At 43.2% G+C, this 15387-nt stretch overlaps 1 protein-coding gene across 1 annotated transcript in view; it reads right to left on the reverse strand.

Moving 5' to 3' along the window:
* Window positions 1–15387, reverse strand: part of si:dkey-112m2.1 (transmembrane protein 132C) — a 243809-nt gene that overhangs the window by 183652 nt on the left and 44770 nt on the right. The window contains exon 2 of the mRNA XM_041850784.2: window positions 1893–2814. Coding sequence (XP_041706718.2) covers window positions 1893–2814 — 922 coding nt within the window. The remainder of the gene's footprint in view (window positions 1–1892; window positions 2815–15387) is intronic.

Below are 15387 nucleotides of genomic sequence, written 5' to 3' on the forward strand. Positions count from 1 at the left end.
TGCGGGCGGTGCAGTTGCCATACCAGGCGGTGATACAGCCCGACAGGATGCTCTCAATTGTGCATCTGTAAAAGTTTGAGGGTTTTAGGTGCCAAGCCAAATTTCTTCAGCCGCCTGAGGTTGAAGAGGCTCTGTTGCGCCTTCTTTACCATAATGTCTGTGTGGGTGGACCATTTCAGTTTGTCAGTGATGTGTACGCCAAGTAACTTGAAGCTTTCCACCTTCTCCACTTCGGTCCTGTCGATGTGGATAGGGAGGTGCACCTTCTGCTGTTTTCTGAAGTCCACGATCATCTCCTTTGTTTTGTTGACGTTGAGTGAGAGGTTATTTTCTACTTAAGTAGTACTTTAAAGTATTTTTTCTTAAGTACTTTACACCACTGTAACTAGGAAATTCTCACACAACGGGGCAACGTATTAAGGTAGTGTAATGGTTTAAAGTTAAATATGTAGATTTTGTCGACAAACTATATTTTATCAGGCAATTCCTCTATTAATGCAGAAACGCAGAAATGTTATGCTATCCATAACCACATCACAGCAGGGGTTATGCTGATCTTTAACACTTCTCAGAGTTACTGGTAATGTATCTGTACTGTTGGATACATGCCAGCAAATGGCTGAGAGATCACAGAGGAGAGAAAAGGTTGGAGTGAAGATGTTTCTACTCCGTGTATTATCGTTGCTGCACTCCTCCATGATTCGGTTCTCTGTAAAGGTCACCAAGATAGGATTTGCCTCAATTTTCATACTTATCTGGATTCTCTCTCTCTCTCTCTCTCTCTCTCTCTCTCTCTCTCTCTCTCTCTCTCTCTCTCTCTCTCTCTCTCTCTCTCTCTCTCTCTCTCTCTCTCTCTCTCTCTCTCTCTCTCTCTCACACACACACACACACACACACACACACACACACACACACACACACACCGACAAGTAGATTAAAACGCACACAGAGCAAATTCTCTGGAAGTTCATCATCAGTCGGGTGAGAAAAAGCAACAAGGCTTCTTGGCAGATTTCCTGCTCACCCAGGTTTACTAATTGGTATGGGCCCCTTGTCAGAGCTCCACATTGAGCTCACTAGCATTTTCCTCCGCTGTGATTCTGATCTCAGGCATGAAAGTACACTAATGTAAATGCATATTTCCTTAATTTGCATGGCCAATGGAACGTCTTCAGTCGCTTTGTCACTTTCTAATTAATGCTCAAAGACCAATGAATCAATAACGAGCTAGCTTCCCTCTACTGCTGCACACTCAGTTCAACTGAATTATTCCTCAGTGTGGGACTGTTTTGATGTTAGGCACATTCAAAAGGTCTTAACAAACAGCAATAAATGGCTGTAAATTGCTCAATATATTTCTTTGTAGAATGTAAATCATATATATTTTTGGTACAATTATTAATGTTGATTCATGTTATAATTATGAGAATGACTATTAGCTAGCTGTATGCATATAGTCCACACAAGTTTCCAGAGGATAATATTTATTTCAAATACTTGGAATGAGAAGGAGGAATGATTTCAGTAGCTGTGTAACAATATGTTTGACTATTTCCTCTCACAAAGAAGATTACATGGGAATCAAATAACCTCTAATATTATCAGCTGGTGAATATCTTGCACAAGCATGACATTTAAAATCTAAACAGGGTGATCTGTGAACATACTTGATGTATCACCAAGACTAAAACTCCATGGAGACGACAGATACATATACAATTTCCTTGTAAATGTAATGGAAAAAAAAGCTTTTGGGATTTGATAGAATAGCACAGTTTGTGCTTTATGTGAGATCTCCCTTGTAAAAGAGGTCTTCTGACCTCAATGGGACCTCCTGGATGAATAATGGTTTTATCAAAATTCTTTACTGTGCCTCAGGGAGGCCAACTCACCTAAGGGTGAAGATCTGTACAGCTGACAGCGTGGAGAGAGCCAGGAAGGTGGAGACCGTCTCCCTCTGTCTGATGGGTCTAGAGGGCACCATCACCACAAAGTTACTGTCTAGCCTTAGCTCTGACATGGGCTGGAACAGACGCACGCTCCCAATGCGCTGCATGGGCGTGGGCCCCGAGAAGTACCCCATGGGCACCTGGTGCTCTGTGCGCATGGAACTCCCCTTCCGTAAGTCCTCTGAGCTGCACTCTCCAGTCTCTGTGGACTGTACCATGTAGTATAGCTCCACAGGGGTGCCCTGGGCCTGCTCCGGAGCTCTCTGCCTGCCATGCCTCACGGTGGGGGGGCTGAACCAGCTAGCCAGAGGCTCCAGCTCGGCCACACACATCCCCAGCTCCCCCTTCAGACGACACATGCCCCGCACCTCCTGGGTCTCGTGGAAGGCAAACATCCGGACACAGGGAAGCCTGTGGATGGTGGTATAGTCATCCCAGTCCCTGCCTCCCACATAGAACAACACCTGCACCTTGGGCCAACTGGGGTGGATCCTCTCACTGATGATGAAGGTCTGGACCTTCCAGTTGTAGGTGAAAAGGGACGGAGAAGAGGAGGAGATGGATGATGATGGGGAGGTGAAAGAGGGTCCATTGAAGGGTCCAGGGCTCTGTAGGAGCTCCATGGGGATGGTTTGCTGGACAGACATGGGTCCATAGCTGGTGTTGATGGAGGGCATCCGGCGGGCCTGCTGGATGAAGAAGAGCTCGGTCCTGGCCTGCAGGCTGGAGTTCCTCATCAGGTCCTGGTTGGCCTCCTTCAGAAAGAAGGCTGCCTCGGCGTTGAGGACCTGGTAGCTGACGGGCAAGTAGGTTGGCATGGGGCCGTACCTCTGTAGACCCTCAAGAATCACCCTGCTGTCTGCCACTGGAACACAGAAGAGGGGAGAGGTTAACTATATACACATGTTAACCTCTATAACAAAGGGCAGAGCAGAGAGAGGATGAGACATTTAGTAAGAAAAGGAAGACAAATGACAAAGTCCTGAACACTGGAAATTGTGAACATACGATCTCTTTATCTCTATGCTCTCCTGGGCATACACATTTATATTACAATGTCCTATTAAGAAATTATTTGCTACAAAATGTTCATATGACATCCCCTTCATGCATTATTTATCACTATATGAAGTAGCATGTAAAATGACTTCCTGCAGTTAAACAGAGAGACTTGAAGACATGGATTAGGAATCGAATCTGATCTACAGTAATAATTTACTAAATAGTCACAGTTCCTTGTTAGACCCTACTCACTCACTTAGTCAACTCAGCCACACCTCTCCTCCTCTCCTCTATCTGAACAACTTGGTTCACAACCTCCACTCGCTCCTCCTGTCTGGAGTCTGAACCAGACCCTGTTATCGACCCCGACACACCCAGCAGGGTTTCAATGCCCCCTCCCTCCTCCCTCACCCCTCTTCTAACTCATCTACACCTTCCCCTTCTGTCTCTCCCTCCTTCCCCCTGCCCCCCCCCCCCTCTCTTTCCCCTCTCTCTCCCTCCGCCATCAAGCTCCAGATATTTGGTCTGATGGAGGATCCCGGGAGAGGCCATTGATTTCCCGTTGTGGCCATGTGGCGGGGAGACATGGCAGTGATTTGTGACAGCCAATGGCAGCGTGACAAAGACGAGCCTGGAGGACCAGGCACAACAAGCTGTGGTCGGAATACCGAGGGCCATAAAGCACAGTGTCTGTCTGTCTGTCTGTCTGTCTGAACAGAGACACTTCAGAGATTTGAATAATGGTTGATACTCAAGTCTTATCTGAAAGTAGGCTAGGAATACTGTGTGATGTTACACAAAGGCTGAGTACAGAGGGAGAGCATGCAGATGTTTACATGTGCTGGAGTGTACCTCACAGAGAGTCTCTGTCTCTCTCAGGGAGAGTTTGCACACTGTCTTAGTTTTCACATACAGTAGTTCCATGATAGAGACACAAAAACTACTTCATTACAATCAAAGTGCTGTAATCACTTCCTAAATGTGGATTTAGATATAGAATGTTTTTCTTCATCTTCCAATGCTCAAAATGCAGTAAGTAAAAGCTCCCCATTCCCCACGGGTTGGCAAAAATAGGATTTCATATCTGATGTTCTTACAAATCACATTAACTTCCAGATTTTGAAATACAGTTTCTACCAATGAAAACATGATTTGTTTCATATACTTGACCTGCTTGCCAAATCCTGCCCACTGTACACAGCCCTGAGATCAGTGAACACAACCTAACCCCAGAGGACATGGAATAAAGAGCCTTATAACATATTAAACAGGGAGATCTGCTCCACCACCACCACTGGACATATGAGAGATGTAATCCATGCATGATTTGGGAGCCAAAAACCTACTAGACACAGAAAATGTTGTATAATTTCTTTGTGACCAAATTTTTATTTTGTAATTTTTTCGTTGGCTGGGGTTACAGGTACAAAATATAAATTCATATAATTTCATATTCAGTTCATATCGTATTTTCCATTCATTCTTTTCATTTAGTTATTTTCCACATTAGTTATTTTCCTACTCTACCTGTGGGCTGGCACTCACCCAAAAAATTATACATAAAAAGGTACATAACTACAAAGTATTGATCATTTTGATCATATTACAGAGTTAAAAAGTAATAATACATTTAGTATTAAAAGGAAAAGAAGCAAAAAGAAGTGAGCCTCCAATCCCAACCTCCCACTCCCCCAACCCCGCCCATCCAACCATGTTTTCCATCGCTTCCCAGCCCCCTAGCAACTAAGATTGCTTGTCAGTCATGCTATTTGGATTCCCAGTTACATTGTTTTTCAATTTTGCTCCAAACTGAAATGGTGTGAGCAATAATTGGACAAAAGCATAGTTTACATTGTTTAAAGGATATACAGTGCATTCGGAAAGTATTCAGACCCCTTCCCTTTTTCCACATTTTGTTACATTACAGCCTTATTCTAAAATGGATTAAATACAAAAAACCCTCATCAGTTTACACACAATACCCCATTAATGACAAAGCGAAAACAGTTTTTTTGAAATTGTTGCAAATTTATTAAAAATAAAAATCAGAAATACCTTATTTACATTAGTATTCAGACCCTTTGCTATGAGACTCGAAATTGAGCTCAGGTGCATCCTGTTTCCATTGATTGCAGTCCACCCGTGGTATATTCAATTGATTGGACATGATTTGGAAAGACACACACCTGTCTATATAAGGTCCCACAGTTGACAGTGCATGTCAGAGCAAAAACCAAGCCATGAGGTCGAAGGAATTGTCCGTAGAGCACATATCTGGGGAAGGGTACCAAAAAATTACTGCTGCATTGAAGGTCCCCAAGAACACAGTGGCCTCCATCATTCGTAAATGGAAGAAGTTTGGAACCACCAAGACTCTTCCTAGAGCTGGCTGCCCGGCCAAATTGAGCAATCGGGGGAGAAGGGCTTTGTGCAGGGAGGTCACCAAGAACCCGATGGTCAGAGCTCCAGAGTTCCTCTGTGGAGATGGAAGAACCTTCCAGAAGGACAACCATCTCTGCAGCACTCCACTAATCAGGTCTTTATGGTAGAGTGGCCAGATGAAAGCAACTCATCAGTAAAAGGCAGATGACAGCCCGCTTGGAGTTTGCCAAAAGGCAGCTAAAGGACTCTCAGACCATGAGAAACAAGATTCTCTGGTCTGATGAAACCAAGATTGAACTCTTTGGCCTGAATGCCAAACGTCTCGTTTGGAGGAAACCTGGCACCATCCCTGCAGTGAAGCATGGTGGTGGCAGCACCATGTTGTGGGGATGTTTTTTAGTGGCAGGGACTGGGAGACTCGTCAGGACAGAAAGATGAACGGAGCAAAGTACAGAGCGATCCTTGATGAAAACCTGCTACAGAGCACTCAGGACCTCAGACTTTGGCGAATGTTCACCTTCCAACAGGACAATGACCCTAAGCACACAGCCAAGACAATGCACTAATGGCTTCGGGACAAGTCTCTGAATGTCCTTGAGTGGCCCAGCCAGAGCCCGGACTTGAACCTGATCGAACATCTCTGGAGAGACCTGAAAATAGCTGTGCAGCGACGCTCCCCATCCAACCTGACAGAGCTTGAGAGGATATGCAGAGAAGAATGGGAGAAACTCCCCAAATACAGGTGTGCCAAGCTTATAGTGTCATACCCAAGAAGACTCGAGTCTGTAATCACTGCCAAAGGTGCTTCAACAAAGTACTGAGTAAAGGGTCTGAATACTTATGTAAATGTAATATTACGGTTTTGCTTTGGCATTATGGGGTATTGTGTGTAGATTGATGAGGGGGAAAAAACTATTTAATCAATTTTAGAATAAGGCTGTAACGTAACAAAATGTGGTAAAAGTCAAGAGGTCTGAATACTTTCCGAATGCACTGTATCAGTGAAGACCACATCTTCCAGGGCAATAGGAGACACCATGGGTGTTTCTCAATACTTATACTACTGTGCTCCGAGCACGTAATCTGGAGCATGGGAGGGTCGGAGCAAATCAAAGTATGCGAAACGGAGCATAGAGGGCACTTCTCGGATGCGTACTCCGCTTGTACACATTTCAAAGCATGTATTGATGCAAGCTTCAATTAAAAGTATGGACAGAAATATTATTCAACCACGTAAAACAACGACGCAATATTTCTTGAAATCAATGCCAGCCATTATTTGAGCTGAAGCGCGATAAAATAAACTCAGACTTCAGAATGAAATGTTGCCCATTCACATCTCATACGTTGCCTGACTACAATACTGCATCTTGAAAACATTAATAAATACATTGTGTTAATTTTGGTATGTTTACCTGCCTACAATACCCACTGTAGTGTCCGTAGATTGCAAGCCTATAGTAAGTCAATAGGGCGAACTACTGTTAGCTAGCTAGCCACAAAGAATTGGTAGCTAGCTACCCATGAAGAAATGACATCTACCTGGCATAACATTAGTTTAAGGTCATTTGGCTGTTTAACTAGCTAGACTAATAAGATTCACATTTAGCTAGCTGATAATTATGAGGTAAAACGTTTGCTTTGTGTATATCTTGTTTAGTCTCTATTGCCTTTGTCCTGGCTGGAAGAAGGTTCAGTGAATGGGGAGGTGTAGGGTGTGTGAGGTAATACAGTAGGGGGAGTGCGAGTGCTTCTCAAATGTAATGTTTTATGCATTCTCCACACTCTAGTCCTCACAAGAACGGACTCAAGAGAATGTCCTCGGAGAATGCACTCGGAGCATGAGAGTGTGGAGTACAGTAGTATGTATATTGAGAAACACCCCATTTTCTCTCTATACTCAGCCAGGGGGCAAAATAATCATTTCTAAACCAATTTAGGATGGGGCGAAATGCTAGAGCCTACAAATATAATTACAAGTTTGGTACGGATAGTCCTCCTACGTCTTCCCTCTTTGTAAGTTTGTTAATTTTGTCCTGGATCGCTGACCTTGTCCTGCACTTAGACACACACGGATTCTTGATTAAACAGTCCATACTGTACATAGGCCATGGGATTCCCACAGGCTGTTGGTATATACAGTAGTCTTTAAACAGCAATTTCAGCAACCAATCTCACTCCTTTACAAAACATATTATACATGATTATCATGGTTGTTCGACGCTGCATCACACCATTACGGGTAGTACCACAAAAAAGTAGGAACACAGTTCAACTTCTTCCTCCACTGCGAAATGCAGCCACAACACGGCGAAATATGAGCGGGTTAGGTTAAATTTGAGTGGGTGACATTGGATTCTTCAGTCTATGCACTAGTATGCCCTAGTACAGGGATATTCAATTCTTACCCTATGAGGTCCGGCGCCTGCTGGTTTTATGTTCTACTTTATAATTAATTGCACACTCCTTGGGTCCCAGGTCTAAATCAGTCCCTGATTAGAGGGTAACAATGAAAAAATGCAGTGGAACTGGCTTCGAGGTCCAGAGTTGACTTTGAATGGCCTAGTATGATTCAGTGTAGTATGATTTAGCCTTTTGACTGGCTGGGAGGCCTCCTACACTCTACTCTAGGTTAAGTAATACAAGAGTTAAGGAACATAAAGAAGAGTAATCCTAGCTCCCTGTGTGGCTAATCTAGCTGTGTCTCTGCTGCTGTCCACAGTCAACGAGATATGCCACATCAGGATGGAAACAGCAAGGTGAAAGAGAGTGGGGAATGAATGAGAGGGAGAAAGACCTTAATGCCCTGCAAATTGGAGAGAGAGAAAGACTTTGAAAGAACATCCTCAGCTCCCTCAGCAACAGTTAATGAAAGTGCATGGACCAGTTTATATAGTAACTAAATTCAATTCCAAAGGAATAGTCACCAAACCCATGGCCATAATCTTAACATCAGTAGACCCCAACCCAAGCATCTGTTCTATTTTTCTTTTACATGGCCTGACAAATAATTTATCAAACAACGGAGAGAGGGAGGGAGGGAGGGAGAGAGAGAGAGAGAGAGAGAGAGAGAGAGAGAGAGAGAGAGAGAGAGAGAGAGAGAGAGAGAGAGAGAGAGAGAGAGAGAGAGAGAGAGAGAGAGGGAGGGAGGGGAGAGAGAGAGAGAGAGAGAGAGAGAGAGAGAGAGAGAGAGAGAGAGAGAGAGAGAGAGAGAGAGAGAGAGAGAGAGAGAGAATCCAGATAAGTATGAAAATGACTGATGATGAACTTCCAGAGAATTTGCTCTGTGTGCGTTTTAATCTACTTGTCGGTGTGTGTGTGTGTGTGTGTGTGTGTGTGTGTGTGTGTGTGTGTGTGTGAGAGAGAGAGAGAGAGAGAGAGAGAGAGAGAGAGAGAGAGAGAGAGAGAGAGAGAGAGAGAGAGAGAGAGAGAGAGAGAGAGAGAGAGAGAGAGAGAGAGAGAGAGTTAGTGGGGTCTCTTCGTATGAGCTTTGGAAAAGCCAAGCATTCCCCACATGCCTCACCCATCAGCACACTCAACACGTCAGAGTGTATGCTATTACTAACATCTCTAATCATAGTAAATAAACTTTCCTCAAGCCTGCTTTACAAGCTGTGTACAAGAAACACACCCACTGAATACAAAGTGAATATGAGAATATGCAGGGAAATATACACAAACAAAAATGTGTATTCTTCCGTGTCAAACTAGAGTAATAGCACTTTGCAATCACTTGATGTGCGACTGGTCTACAAAGAAGAACATTTTGTTGGGCATTTGTTGTGCAAATGCCCTGAAAAACTCTAAAGGCATGTTAACATTAAGCCCCCTCTGCTCTACAAACAGAGAGAGAATGCTTGCTAACATTTGTCCCTCCATCCTCAAATTGTAGTCTGAAGTCCTATTGATAACTCCTAGTAGCCCAAAATGACATTTTGCAAAGCGTTAAACAAGATGCTCCATATGTATCAACAAAATAAAAAAGAGATGTGCTTTGATATGTGCTTTTTTAAGACCAGGCTCTTCCACTTGCCTATGAAAAGCCTCATTCTCTGTTGAGAAACTGCTTGGGGACCTTGAAGTCACCATCAATACTGTCAGTCTATATAAGTGGAAACATTTACCTTTTTAACCAACAACTTCAAAGGTTCAGTATAAAATTCTGCAGCTTTTAGCAAAAGCACTGTCATTGGCAAACTGGAGAAGTTTAAAAACCTTATCAAAGACCGTTACTGATAAGGCCTCCATACAGAAAAAATAACAAGATGGTATTTGAGGGTTTCTAAACCCATCGAGTATTATAAGTTACTCAGCTTGGTGTAGGCTGAAGAGAATGCTTGTTGTTACCAGACCACAGGGTTTCAGCAAACAACAGCAAGAGCTGATCGCAAACTTGGACTGCTTACAGAGTAATTTATTACACTTGTTACTCTTGCAACACTGCGAGACACTACCAAGTGTCATGTAGTCAGGACTAACAATCATCTTCAGTAAATGCTGGCGTAGACAGACACATAGCATCAGTGAAGGTGGCAAAGCTGTTGATGACTTTAAGAGAAGCGCCTGGGGAGAGTAGAGCCTGGCGCTGAGTCTCCAGCCCTCAGGGGTAGACAGCCAGTCAGAATCCAGTTTGGGCTACAGTAATTGGAGTGCCTTTAGGCTAGCCCACACTCCACTACCCTGCGTGGCCAGCAATATAATCTCAGTGTTAGTGAGGAATGTGAGTAGCCTGGGATAATAGCCGTGGCCAGAGAGAACAGATGACCATACTAATCGCTCTAAGTGCCCAGCGTGTGTACCTTGACATAATATGTCACAGGAGAGCCAGGGTAAAGCCGGGTTGGAGTAGAGGGGCATTTAGAATTCTGGGGGTTAATCAGATCACTTATAGAGCTGGGCTGCACTTCATCTTTCATCGCCGGGCAACACATTCATACTGCAATCAATACTTTCAATTATATTTCCCCTTTGTGAAAAATTGAGCAAAATAAGTCATTGTGACTGGGCCGAGATGGATGAGGTGAGTCTAATATATTTTATGGACAGCAATAAGTCTTCCCTTACGTTTTTCTCTGGATGACAGACTCAAGTTGTTTTCCTTCTGACAAGATCAGAGAAGGGCGGCCTATGACTTTACCTGCTGCTACTCTCAGTATACACACTGGGCCTTTACTTTGGTAAGCACATCATGCTCTCTCTCTCTGACCAAACATCAACCCAAATAGGACCAGGGCCAGACAGTGTCTGTCTGAGCATGTGCACTCCGGTCCAGATGAGTTTTTGAGGCTTGAGGGAGAGATGTGTGTGAGGAGTGAGGAATCATAAACCTCCATTCGAGGAAAGCAAGCCACAGACAGTCATCTCTCTCAGATGAACGAGCCTCCATCACATCGTAACACGACACACTCCTTACTTCCATACTGATGGTCATTATCTATGAGAAAAGGATGAGTCAAATACTAAGGCACTTATCAAGGACATTGCTAAAAGTATTTAGATGCAACAATTCTAGTTCTAGTCATCATATATTGTTATTTTTTTGTGTTACTTTTCATTTTATTTTTTACTTTAGTTTATTTAGTAAATATTTTCTTAACTCTATTTCTTGAACTGCATTGATGGTTAAGGGTTTGTAAGTAAGAATTTCACGGTAAGGTTCGCCTGTTGCATTCGGCACATGTGACAAATAAAATTAGATTTGATTTGATACATGTCTGCAGAATATTTGTGAAAGATATTTCAGCTCATATACTGTATAATGTACGTGTTGGAAGTTGGAAAAGCAGGAAAATATGCAATAAGAAAATATATTTGCCATCAAGGACTTTACTGATGGACGAATTCTACTTCCATTAGTCACCTTTATCAAATCTCTGTAGAATGGAGAAAAGCTTTGAAAAAAAAGATAATTAACCAAAGTACATGAGATGGAGCTGAATCAAATAATTTCTTGTTGTTGTTGTTGTTGTTGTTGTTGTCTCCACAGTAAATTATTCACAGCACAAGCAGCCCCCAATTAGAGCTTATAGGTAAATGCTCTGAAGCAGGAGGATTCGAATTCATTCTCCTGCTTCCCCAGTTGGACATAATGTGTTTCCATCCTATAGGAATCTTTAAGAAACGCTAATGGAAAAAAACACCCCAGTCGGGCATTTGTCATGCTTGGCTGGGGAAAACTCTTTCAGCATCTGCCTAGCATCTCTTTATCCACGAGGAAGCGATTTTCAGCGTTAAAGCTTGCAGGGAGCCATCTCTCCCTAGTGGGGTTACTGAGCAATGAACAGTGCACCGGCAGTCATGGCAGAGGGGGAAAAAACCTTTCCGCTTTACGACACATTGGGGACCCGAATGGGCTTTTTATGACACTTCAATCCTGTCCATTGCCTGTAAACCTGCTGCTGTGCATTGTATCGAGGTATCCAGGGAGGGGAATTGCAGTAGGCAGGTTGCCGTTTATTGTCAAGAGTCTTGTCCTGGAGGCAAAACTGAGCGATTTCCCCTTAGATAGGCTAGCTCCAAAGTCAACATTGGCTATATTGTAAAAATTCATTGAAAAAAATAACTTTTTGGTCTTCATTTAAGGTTAGGGTTAGGCATTAGGGTTAGCAGTGTGGTTCAGGTTAGAGTTAAGGTTAGGATTAGGTTTACAATCAGATTTTATGACTTTGTGGCTTTGCCAGCTAGTGACCACTCTAGAGCTGCCTCCAGAACAAGATTCATGATGAAAAACGCTAACCTGCTTGCAGTGGAGGGATCGACGCTGCAGGCAGCAACCGTTTAGCCGAGATGAAACAGGGAGGACTAACTCTCAAAGTGGATCGGGACAAATGTGCTAAACTGAGCAATGCAGCAGTTACCCTTCCTATAGGGGCAACGGAGCAGCAATCTAAAGAGTTCAACTTTTACTGGATGGCTCTGCTTGTCTTGTTTAGGGCCACAGATTGGGGAGAGAGCCAGGGAGCCTGTCCTCTTCCTCTTTCCCATGTCAAGTGTTCATCAGATTTTGCTGTTCTCTCATAGCTGCCTGCATTCAAAGTGAGTGAAATAAATGTGGTGACAATGACAGATTACATGGCGCTCTGCTCAGACACGAGGCAGGCCCTGTGTCATAAATAACAGTGTCTGCAGGCACATGGTAATCACATCCAAGTAAATCCATTTCAGGTATAGATTATAGCCCCCGGCATGATGTTTCTTGGCAAAACTGGGAAATTAGATGCAGTGAATAAGGTTGGAATAATGCAATGGGTTGCAGGTAAGTGAGAAGGATGAATAATGTATCAGCATTTACTGCAAGGTTACTCTGAATGAGAGTCAATGGTCCTTGAGCATAAAGTAGGGATCCCATGATTTCGAAGGACGCAAGCTACAGTATACAGTATGGCCTGACCAAGACTAGATTCCACCTTGTCCAAGACGACTAGGGCCAGGCAGAATCTACACAAGCGGAATATAAATGATACATACCTTTGTAATTCACTTGAATCAAACTACAGACTATTAGACCTCTAAAAACATTGACAAAACAACACTGTAGATTTCCTCTGACCCAAATCATAATAAACAAGAGGTCCTTCAGAAGATGGTAGCCCTATTATCAAATTCTCCCGGAGGTTATGGTAACAGGAAGCTATCATTGCTATCAAAATACAATGAAAGGCAACTAATTGTCAAAACCAAGGCATCTTGCTGGAGTTTGTGGTGTTATAAATTGACTATTTCCCTGTATTCAAAAGGATACTGCACTTCTGAAAAATATTCTCTGTACTGCTCTGACTCTGAAAGAAGAATGAACGCTGAGGCGTTGAAAGCATACTCATGACGTTCAGAAAGATGCTGGGCTGCTGAGTGTATGAACTGAATGTATTTCAACACCAATTAAACCATAGCCTCCCCTCAATTCTCACTCAGCATAGAGGGAGCTGCTTTGTCCGACAGCAACAGCATGAGCCAAATTGCTCTGAAGATTTTACATTTACCAATTCATAAACGGGGAGGAAATTAGATGAAAATGATTGCTGCTGAGTGATTTTGAGTACAATAAAAATGTCGTTTGTTTTGGGGTTAGACTATTGAATGGTTTATTATTCTAGTGACAAGTGATGCTGCTGCTTCTGTTGAAGAGGGGGAAGATGAGACAGAGGAGGAAGAGGAGGATGATGATGATGATAGTGCATAGCTGTGTGTATGCGTGTGTATGTGCATACGTGCTGTGCGTGTGTGTGAATGCGTGAGTATGCCCCAGGCCACAGGCACTCTCTGTAAACAGAAATATAATATGAATCAAGGATGGGCAACTGACGGCCCATAGGCCCGCGGATCAATTTCCCCCCAGTTTTTAGGAACTCAGTCGGGGTCTTAATTTTGAGAGTTAGAATAGTAGAATACACAAGGTGCTATTTCGAAATTAGCCTATGTTAGCTAAAACATTTTTGATCGGTAAGTTAGTCTAGCCAGCTATCTAAGCTTGTAGTAATCATGGTCGAATTATCGACCGGGGGGGCCCCCATTGATTTTGTTAGTCACTCTCACTCAGATATCATATTAAAAACTGCAAACATTTCTCTCCACCCACCCTATGGCAAAATGTGTAGAATTGCAGAAAATTAGCTGTAAAACTGCCAAATTTTCTCTCCGCCCTACGGCAAAATTAGTAAAATTGCATGAAATTAGTTGTAGAAATTAATTGCTAAATATTCTCTCCACCCCATGGCAAAATGTGTAGAATTGCAGCAAACTCACTTTAAAATAGCAACATTTTCACTACGCACCATGGCAAAATGTGCAGAATTGCAGGAAATGAACTCTAAAAATTGAATTTTCTCTCTCCGCTGTCAAGAGGGAGGCCGCTAAAATGTTTTGTTCGCAACAGAATTTCCCTTAGGACCCCCATGTATGGGTATGGATGTGAGTACACAGACCCGCGAGCCACTGCGGACCCTCGTGATGAGTTCATATTTTTTGTGGCCCCCACCCCCATCAAAGTTGCCCATCCCTGATATGGATGATCAAAAGTTTTGCCTCTAAAGCCTGAACTCTAATCTGTGAGAATAGTCCAGATCTATTTACCATATGGGTGTAAGTAAGCAGCCTCTGGCAGAGACAGGATTCTGTTCTTCAGTAATATAGTGGAGGTGTGGAAATATGCTTCCGACAGCAGCGTATAGTGATAAGCAGCACTGGGGATAGGAGCCTGGGCTAGGATGGCCCTGAGGAATTCAACAAGCACAACCAGGAAGAAGGAAAAGCAGCATTTCAGTACAGCTCTAAAATGAAATTAACTGATCTCAAGGTCCCCTGCATACACAGCTCAGAGCGCACACACTCAAGCGATATCCTCTCCCAAAGTGCCACAGAGAATTTGAGTCTCGCTTTGTTTTGAGGCTGGGGGGGATGGGTAGAAAACGCCTCACTGTCATTTTCACTCAACTGTGAGGCATGGTGCTATTTATCAGGCCTTCCTCCCCCAGTCGCATGATATTGTGACTAACCGCAGGGAAAAAGTTTAGTCAGATAATTACCTCTCGCTGCCTCTGGTTTTACTGAGAAAAAGCTTTTCAAAGAGTTTTCCTCTTTTTATGGCCAGTCATACAATAAGGAGCCGCATCATAAAATATCTCTACTCTACCACCATGGCACTGTAAAAAGTTGTCTCTCCATGGAACATCACTCTTGGGTGAAATATATAGTGGCAGTGCCCAAGGTCACATGGCCCATAGGCAGAGAGTAAATCCTATAACTGGGAGATGAGGAATCAGCCATGTCTTGTCTTTTCTCTGCTTTGCAGAGCTTTACAACACAACCTGTCTTTGTTGAGCTCACTGAACTGAGATGTACCATTGAAGAGGATTACTGTCCATATCGTCATAATGGGCTCTAAAGCGTGCATCGATAAATTGAGGCCTTCAGAATCTTTTCTTAATTGTGGCAACATGATTCTCGTCCAGCGTGGTATTGGTCTGTCTCTTTATGAATATACTATACTTATTTTGTATTGTAGTTTAGAGACATATTCACGGTGTGGTACAAATAATTCTGCATATATCTGCTATGA

The sequence above is a fragment of the Coregonus clupeaformis genome, chromosome 27 (genome assembly GCF_020615455.1).
Source record: "Coregonus clupeaformis isolate EN_2021a chromosome 27, ASM2061545v1, whole genome shotgun sequence".
In the NCBI taxonomy this organism is placed as follows: Eukaryota; Metazoa; Chordata; class Actinopteri; order Salmoniformes; family Salmonidae; genus Coregonus; species Coregonus clupeaformis.